Below are 9,423 nucleotides of genomic sequence, written 5' to 3' on the forward strand. Positions count from 1 at the left end.
AGATAGAGACTAGAGGTGTTTAGTGTAAATACGTCACCGTGTTAGATGGAGACTCTAGAGGTGTTTAGTGTAAATACGTCACCGTGTTAGATAGAGACTCTAGAGGTGTTTAGTGTAAATACGTCACCGTGTTAGATAGAGACTAGAGGTGTTTAGTGTAAATACGTCACCGTGTTAGATGGAGACTAGAGGTGTTTAGTGTAAATACGTCACCGTGTTAGATAGAGACTCTAGAGGTGTTTAGTGTAAATACGTCACCGTGTTAGATGGAGACTCTAGAGGTGTTTAGTGTAAATACGTCACCGTGTTAGATGGAGACTAGAGGTGTTTAGTGTAAATACGTCACCGTGTTAGATGGAGACTCTAGAGGTGTTTAGTGTAAATACGTCACCGTGTTAGATAGAGACTAGAGGTGTTTAGTGTAAATACGTCACCGTGTTAGATGGAGACTCTAGAGGTGTTTAGTGTAAATACGTCACCGTGTTAGATGGAGACTCTAGAGGTGTTTAGTGTTAATACGTCACCGTGTTAGATGGAGACTAGAGGTGTTTAGTTTAAATACGTCACCGTGTTAGATAGAGACTCTAGAGGTGTTTAGTGTAAATACGTCACCATGTTAGATAGAGACTCTAGAGGTGTTTAGTGTAAATACGTCACCGTGTTAGATAGAGACTAGAGGTGTTTAGTGTAAATACGTCACCGTGTTAGATAGAGACTCTAGAGGTGTTTAGTTTAGTGGCACCAACATGTCAATCACCAGTTAACCCCGCCCCTAAAGCCCCCCCTGCTATGTCTGTTTGACAGCCCCCCTCTCTGCTGTGTTTGTGAGAGAGGTCAGGAGGTGAATGATCATCATGAGTAAATAATTCGACAGCGCTGGGAGGGCAGCAGGAAATGTTGGTGCCCTGTAACGACCGGCTGTCACTCCGTGAAACGTCAAAGAGGAGGCCGGAGCAATCGTCCCAGCAGGTGGTCTTGGCTTCTTGGCGTTTTCACTGTGGACTCCCACGCCCTTTTCTTTTTCTGGAAGCTTCGACTAATAGCCGTGGCGACAGAAGGAGGGCACAAAACACAATGAACAAGCTGACAGTTTATATCCAGGAACTCCGTTCATGGAGCGTTATGAATTGATAAAAAAAGCATGTTTTTTAAATATGCGAGTCACTCAGCAGTTGCTATAAAACGAGGACGGAGTTCCCCCTTTACACCAGATTCAGGGTCAGGTTTCCCAGTTGTGTCTGCTGTTTGTGTTGACAAATACGTAACAGCCTCCCTGGCGGCGGATGTGTAACCAGAAACTGCTGAGGGGGTGTGACAGTGTTGACTTTCCTCTGTGAGTAGAATGGATCCGTGTCACAAGATGCTCCGGGGTCAAAGGCCAGGGGGCAGAAACCGACAGTGAAAGTCCGGATTAACAGGCCTCCAGTTTCATCCTGTTTAGGGTGGTGGGGGGAGGGGGGGGGGTCACCTGGACAGGTAACCAGACTATCACAGAGACAGACAACATTTAGAGAATGACCCTGCATGACTGTGGAAGCTGGAGAGCCCGAGAGAACCCACGCTGACGGGGAGAACGTGAAACACTGGCTGAGTGTGTGTGTGATGGGTAATCCCTGCCCCCCCCCCCCCCCCCCCCCCCCCCTCATATGATGCTCCTGTTTACTGGCTGAGGGCAGTTGAGCTCTGATTGGATTAGAGAACGGTCATGTCAAGTTGCCAGAGAGAGACAGGAAGTGGAGGGTGGTTTAAAGATTAAAGCTGAATCCATGTGCGTAGTAGGTCCTGTATATTGTGTTGTTGTGGACTGTATGTGAATTGACCTTTGCATGATCTGTGTATGGACTGTTGTGGTGTCGACCTTGCATCCCCCCTCCCCTTTCCTTGTAGTGTATTATATATTCTGTTTCTTTTTATTTTCTTGATGCACTGCTGTTTATTCAATTATTGTGGTTTATTTCATATTTTTATTTTATTTTTATTATTCATTTGTATTAATTTTATTTCTATTTTTATTCTGTTTGTATTAATTTTATTTCTATTTTTATTCTGTTTGTATTTTATTTTATCATTATTATTACTTTTTTATTATTTTTATTTTATTTTATTTTTTATTATATTCATGATTCATTTTTAATAATTGTATTTCTATTTTTTATTTTATTATTATTAAAAACAATAATAATTGTATTGCTATTTTTAGTTTATTTATTTTCATTATTAATTTAATTTATATTTCTATGTTTTTATGGCTGTGTGTGGTAGTCTGATTGTTTGCTCTTTTATGAAGGATGATATTTCATATCTGGTGTGTAAAGTATCTGTTAACCTGGCAGACAGTTGCATTGAATTGAACTGATAAAGCCTCGAGGTATCTCATTATCTAAAGAGCACAAAGAAGTTGATACACAAGACTGGAGCTATTGTTGAACCTGCACGTCCACGCACGACATATTACACAATACAGAGTGTGATGCTGCTCTGTTCTCTCAATAACGAATGTAATACACATTTATACAAATTAGAAATATATAAAATAAAATTAAATTGGATTGGATTTATTATTATAATATATATTTTATATATGTATATATTTATATATATATTTTTAATTAAACATTTTTAATTTCTCCCACGTCTAGTTATAGCCCACCAAAGTAAGAACGGACTTTTATTTTGACAGTCCGTCGCCGGAAGTCAGACTTCCCCTCGCGCTAGCTTGAACTTAAATGTGAACATCGAGCGAACGACCGAAGCTAACGATGCTCTCCGCTTTTTCCAACCGGGGAGACGATACACACGGAAGACGCGGCGAGGCTTCGGCTCACCGGGACGGACGCCCCCGCATCGAGTAGACAAAGGCGGGAAAGGAGACCTGTGTGTACCGGAGAGGAGGGAGGGGGAGGGGAGGGGAGGGGGCAGCGCCGCCGCCGCGGAAGAGCCGGGCTCGGGACAGGACAGGGCGGGGTGATGTTTCGGTTCCGGTATAAAGGCAGCGACAAAATGGGAACCAGACGAGACGCGGAGCCGGCTGCTGTCGTTTCACACCGCAGACCGGAATGAGAAGTTCCCCGTCGTGTAGCAACAGGGCGGCGGTGTAGCCGTCTGCGGAGGCCGCCCCTCCCCACCCCCCACCAACCGTACGTCAATACGATGAGGACGCTATTTACATTCTGTTGTCTCTTCCTTGTTACCGGAGCGGACCGGGCGTGGGCCACCGGAAACCTCACGGTCGACGGCAGGAACCACACCGGCCCCGACGACAGCAGCGGGTTCATCAGCATCGGGGACGGCTCGTCGCAGGAGTTCGAGTTCCCGGAGAACACCAACGGCGTGATTGTGATCTCGAGCCGGTACCGGAGCACCGCCGCCGCCGGGAGGACGGGCCGCCAGAGCCGGAAGCAGACGGTGACCGTCCGCTCCCTGGACCCGGAGGTCCTCTCCATACTCAACGTGACGGACAGCGGGCAGCGCAGCTACGTCATCAGCATCCGCTCCGGGTTCCCCGGCCGCGCTCAGCTGCAGATCCAGCTGATGGACCTGGATCTGGACCGGGACTCGTTGCCGGTCCTGATCGAGGAGAGGACGGACTACTCCATCCGTGTGGCGCCGGGCAGCGATGACCCGGCCACCCGGCTCATCCAGTCGGGCGGCCTGTCCCACTTCTCGGAGAACCCGGTGCTGTTCGCGCTGCTGCCCCTCATCTTCGTCAACAAGTGTGCGTTTGGCTGCAAGGTGGAGGTGGAGGTGCTGCGGGGTCTGCTGAGGAGCCCCACGCCGCTGCTCCTCGGGGTGCTGGGGCAGTTCCTGGTGATGCCGCTGTATGCCTACTGTGTATCCCGGCTGGCCTCGCTGCCCAAGGCGCTCGCCCTGGGCCTGGTCATCACCTGCTCGGCGCCGGGCGGCGGTGGCGGCTACCTGTACAGCCTACTGCTGGGCGGCGACGTCACCCTGGCCATCTCCATGACGCTGGTGTCCACGGTGGTGGCGGCCGCGGCCATGCCTCTGTCGTCGGCGCTGTATGGCCAGCTGCTGGGCGTGCACGCCGCCCTCCACGTGCCCTTTGTGAAGATCCTCGGCACCCTCCTCTTCATCGCCATCCCCATCTCGCTGGGCATGCTGGTCAAGCTGCGGCTGCCCGCCCTCACACGCGTCCTGCTGGCGCTCATACGCCCCTTCAGCCTGGTGCTCATCGTGGGCGGCATCTTCATGGCCTACCAGATGGGCGCGTCCATCCTCGCCAACGTCCGGCCCCAGATCGTGGCGGTCGGCGTGACGGTGCCTTTGCTGGGCTTAGTGGTCGGCGCCGGCCTGGCCAAGCTGGCGGGCCTCGCCCCGCCGCTGAGGAAGACGGTCAGCATCGAGGTGGGCGTCCAGAACAGCCTGCTGGCGCTCGCCGTCATGCAGCTGTCCTTCCACCGGGTGGAGGCGGACTTCGCGTCCCAGGCGCCTTTCATCGTGGCCCTCAGCAGCACCTCGGAGATGCTGCTCATCGTTCTGGGCTACTTCGCCCGGCGCCGGCTGTGTGGCGCCGCCGCCCGACCCTCGGGTGACCCCTGATTGTAGTTTTTTTGGGAGACTTTTTGATGAATGCACTCTTTGAAGTCCTGTGGAAGTTTGGGCGTCCCACAGTGACCCACAACAATCACGAGATCCGGTCGTCATCGCCGTGGTAACCGGGACAGTTAATGGACTTTTTGTGTTTTTGTCGTTGTTTTCGTATTTTTCATGAAAACCAAAGGCCTTTTACCCCCTCTTGAGACCGTTTATTTTGGTTTATTTTACAGTATGTACTTTTTAAAAATCAGATTATACTGTGAGGTACTCAATGTAAATATTCCTAAGAAGAGACATATACCTATAAAAAGAAAAAGATATTTTTCTACCAGATAACTTTTTTTGTAATCCAAAAAAAAAGCAAAGATTGATTTGCATCATGTTTACAAGAGGTCCATGTGTCTTAGCCTGAGGGGGAACCAAACAGGAACATGATGATGACATGAAAGTAATTTGCTACTGATTGTTTCCTGGATCTGCGGATCCATGTACTTGAATATTAGAGCGGAGAAACGAAGAGGAAAAAGTAAATAAATGTTGTCCAAGCAGGCTTCAGTTTGTCGAGAACGTGTGTGTGTGTGCGTGTGCCGAGAAGATCAGCTGACCGGCGTGTGTTTGGTTTCACCTTCACACACAGACGTTGGAAACCGGTCGTTCACCGTTTTGTGTTTAAACAGCAGCTTCACAGCTCGTGTCGAAATCCTGGCTTTTCTGATATGAAAAACTTTCCACTAAACCCGGGAATCAAAATAGTTTACAGATTAACATTTTAAATCCCTTCAAAGTAGAAGAAACAGTTTGCAATGTGAGACTTTAGTGGCTCCAAACAACTGAAATGAGACACAAAACGACTTAATAGAGACACAAAACGACTAAAATGAGAGGGCTTTGACAGTGGAGGTGAGTTTGTGCTGCTGAAGTATAAACTCTGAATTCTTTATCTCAAAGCACAGAGCGGTGTGTTTCTGGAGATGAACGTGAAGCGACACGTTGGTCTTCCAGATGTCGGTGGCAGATAAGAGAGTCTAATAAACAAGAATGTAAGAAATGAAAACAGGATTCAAAGAGACAACTTGTTGCTCCGGAGGACAACGTCCAGGTTTAATCAGTCAACATTCAGCTCACAATCGCCACGCCTTCCTCTCCTTTCTGGGAAACGGGGCGCGGCCCGCTCGTGTAGAGACTTCCTGTTTACCCACTGAGCACGGCTTGATCATGTGACCTCATTAACGCGGTTTCTCTCTGAGGGGGGGGGGGTTACGTACTGGAAAACAGGAGAGTCCAGACCTGCAGCTTCTGACTGAGCTCTCAGGAATGTAGGTGTTGTTGCCCCCCCCAGGGGTCCGGATCTCTGCTGCTGGTCTCGAGGGAACGATGGCTGTATGAAGCAACACGATCTCTCTCTGAGTCACGACCTCGTTCCTCTTCCTCTTACGTTCAAACACAAACCTCTTTGTAGAATTGATTTTTGTTTCTGTGATGGACGGAGCTGCTCCCTGACCTACATGATGTCACTGCAACTAAATACGTCGATACGGCAGACTTTAAACACAAGTTTTAAATCCACCAAATATCATTTTACAGTTTAACACTCGAGCTTAAACAGCATCGAACTGGGAAATATCTCAACATCTAAAACGGTCTAACTGTCCCACAAAGGAGATTATTACTGTTTTACTAAGATAGATTATTTTGATTGGACACAAAGGGACACAAAGCAACTACAAAGACACACAAAATGACTACAAAGTGACACAAAACAACTACAATGAGACCCATAACAACTACAAAGACACACAAAATAACCACAAAGAGACAAAAAACATTGAAATGAGGGACAGAACAACTACAAAGGGACACAAAACAATGACAAAAAGATGCTACACAGCTGTAAAGTGTTTGCCATCAGGCAGCTGGAGGTCCGGCAGCAGTCCGGCCTTCATCACGCCGTGTGTGTGTTGTGTGTGTTGTGTGTGATACTCGGCCTTGCTGGTGAGTTTGCACATCAACACTCCTGTTTGTATCGACGCCCGCACATTAGTGGCATAATAGGAAAGAGGCTGTTAAAGATTCATGAGGACACGTCATTAACTTTTCATGAGTTCCTTTCATCGGCTCCCGTGAGACCGCTTTCCTGCCGCAATGAAGCCAGGAAGTCCAGAGCAGACATCGGAGCCTGAAGGGAGCGGAGGTGGGATCTCACCCGACACACCAAGGGCACGACGGACCTCAGCTCACTCACAGTCATACTCGTTCTTCATTTAGCACATCACAACCTCGCTGGATGTTGAGATAAAACACGGCAGAACGATGAAGACTCAGAACCAGGTCACATTATGAGAAGGAGGAAGCTAAGTTACAGTCGGCCTGTCCTGACCTGCACATCCCGGTCTGCAGCTCGCTATCGCTGAAACACGGACAGGAAGTAGGTCCAAGGGAGAGGCGGGAAGAAGGAAGGCTAAAGGTCACGTTCATCTCAGCTGAGAGATCATGCTGAGGAAACCCACTCTCAGAAACGCCTCTTATGACATAAAATATATATGTATGTATGTACATACAATACTATACTCTGTATCTACTATACTATATACAGTATATTTATAAATATGTTGTATAAATATACTGTATATAGTATATATTATATACATGGTATATTATATATACTATATACTATATATATAGACTGGCTACCTGTCCAGGTAAACCCTGCCTTCGCCCAATGACAGCTCGGCTCCAGCGGTAGACAATGGATGGATTTAAACACAAAACAACTACAAAGACACAAAATGATTTAAAAGACACCCAAAACACCTTTAAAGAGATGCAAAACAATCACAGCGAGACTCAAAACAACTAAAATGAGACACAAAACAACTAAAATGAGATTCAAAACAACTAAAATGAGACACAAAAGAACCACAAAAAGGATTGAATACATGAGGAGCGTCAGAAGTGTAAACTTTAAAAACTAAACAAAACAGAGGAGACTTTAAAACTCCGGGTTATGTTCTGTTGGTCCCACAGCCGAATGCTCCATCCTGATTGGCTCCAGCGCGGACCAATGGGAGAGAAAAGCGCGAGAAGGAAATCATGGAGGAAAAACCAAAACAGTTGCACGGTGATTTGTAAGGCTAACCCGACAGTCACGGGTATAAACGCTTAAAAAACACGGTTAACGTGGTGACGTTAACGGGACAACTGGCTGAAGACGTCGACGTTCAGCCAACGCGACGTTAAAAATGTCCCTGAGTGCATCCGGTGAATCTGTTTCTCAGAAGAGGACTCTGTCGAGCCTCCTCGGTGAGTGGAAGGTAGCTAGCTCGCTAGCTGCTCCGCTAGCTCACATGAATGGTTTCTACCATATAACATACGTAAAGCTACTTAGCTCGCTAGCTGCTCCGCTAGCTCACATGAATGGTTTCTACCATATAACATACGTAAAGCTACTTAGCTCGCTAGCTACTCCGCTAGCTCACATGAATGGTTTCTACCATATAACATACGTAAAGCTACTTAGCTCGCTAGCTGCTCCGCTAGCTCACATGAATGGTTTCTACCATATAACATACGTAAAGCTACTTAGCTCGCTAGCTGCTCCGCTAGCTCACATGAATGGTTTCTACCATATAACATACGTAAAGCTACTTAGCTCGCTAGCTGCTCCGCTAGCTCACATGAATGGTTTCTACCATATAACATACGTAAAGCTACTTAGCTCGCTAGCTGCTCCGCTAGCTTCTCGGCTACTATTTGTTTTGTATAAACTTTATTTAAGTATTCAGTTTACAAATTATGTCAAAGATTAACACAACACAATTCATAAGAGCTGTTTCACAGATACACAAACAAAAAGTCAATAGATAGTAATAATACAATTACAAAATACATTCCTGAGATCTCAGATAAGGTAGTATAAACATAATAATAATAAAAAACAAAATATTATTGATGCAGCACCAAATTACGTAAAGCAAACTCTGACCTGATAATACACTCAGAGTAGTCAGACTAACGTTAATCCATTCAACAAAATAATTAAAATCATCTGAAATTAAATATAGTTTAAAAACAAACACTTGTAGAACACATCCCGGTCATATTATCCAGCTATTAAATAACACACGCCAAGTTTTCTTTGTATTTTTATATCAAATTTTCAATTTCTATTCCTTTCCGGGAAAGACAAAGTAAGACTAACATCAGCTGGTACACACCGTTTATCGTCATGACAACCATCCATTCAATCAATGCACCTTTAGGTACACAAACACTGGTGCTGAGCTAATACTGTCAACCAATCAAATGACATTCCTCCCAGCGTTATGTCCCGCCCACTGAAGCAGTATAATTCTGTAAGAGATTAATGATGTTCTTCCTGCCGTCGTTCTCCCAGCTGGTCGCGTGGTGAAGAGGCCGAAGCAGGAAGACCTTCTCAGGCTGCAGACGGCAGCCATCCAGCTGTTGGAGCAGCAGCAGGACCTCTGCAGTCTGCTCAGGGAGGTCGGGGTGAGTCAGCGGCCTGAAGGCAGACACGCTAGACCAGAGGTCTCATTTTCAGGCCTTTAGAGACCCGGTGGAGGGACCCCCAAGCCTATTAGACCCGGTGGAGGGACCCCCAAGGCCTATAGAGACCCGATGGAGGGACCCCCAAGGCCTATAGAGACCCGATGGAGGGACCCACAAGCCTATTAGACCCGGTGGAGGGACCCCCAAGGCCTATAGAGACCCGATGGAGGGACCCCCAAGGCCTTTAGAGACCCGATGGAGGGACCCCCAAGGCCTTTAGAGACCCGGTGGAGGGACCCCCATGGCCTATTAGACCCGGTGGAGGGACCCCCAAGGCCTTTAGAGACCCGGTGGAGGGACCCC

General features: G+C 47.3%; 2 protein-coding genes across 3 annotated transcripts in view; both read left to right on the forward strand.

Moving 5' to 3' along the window:
* The first annotated feature begins 2,887 nt into the window (after positions 1 to 2,887).
* Positions 2,888 to 5,104, forward strand: slc10a3 (solute carrier family 10 member 3). The gene has a single exon (XM_084017099.1). The coding sequence runs from the start codon at positions 3,151 to 3,153 to the stop codon at positions 4,555 to 4,557; it is 1,407 nt and encodes a 468-aa protein (XP_083873225.1). The 5' UTR covers positions 2,888 to 3,150; the 3' UTR covers positions 4,558 to 5,104.
* A 2,540-nt stretch (positions 5,105 to 7,644) lies between these two features.
* fanca (FA complementation group A) overlaps positions 7,645 to 9,423 on the forward strand; it is a 16,428-nt gene continuing 14,649 nt past the window's right edge. For both annotated transcript variants that reach the window (XM_084017063.1, XM_084017064.1), the window contains exons 1-2: positions 7,645 to 7,854; positions 8,948 to 9,060. In XM_084017063.1, the coding sequence (XP_083873189.1) occupies positions 7,794 to 7,854; positions 8,948 to 9,060 (174 nt within the window). In that variant the 5' untranslated portion in view covers positions 7,645 to 7,793. The remainder of the gene's footprint in view (positions 7,855 to 8,947; positions 9,061 to 9,423) is intronic.

This window comes from Eutrigla gurnardus (genome assembly GCF_963514095.1).
Source record: "Eutrigla gurnardus genome assembly, chromosome: 9".
Classification (NCBI taxonomy): Eukaryota; Metazoa; Chordata; class Actinopteri; order Perciformes; family Triglidae; genus Eutrigla; species Eutrigla gurnardus.

Coding starts and splice junctions, on each gene's coding strand:
- slc10a3 (XM_084017099.1), top strand. CDS start 3,151: ATGAGGACGCTATTTACATTCTGTTGTCTCTTCCTTGTTACCGGAGCG.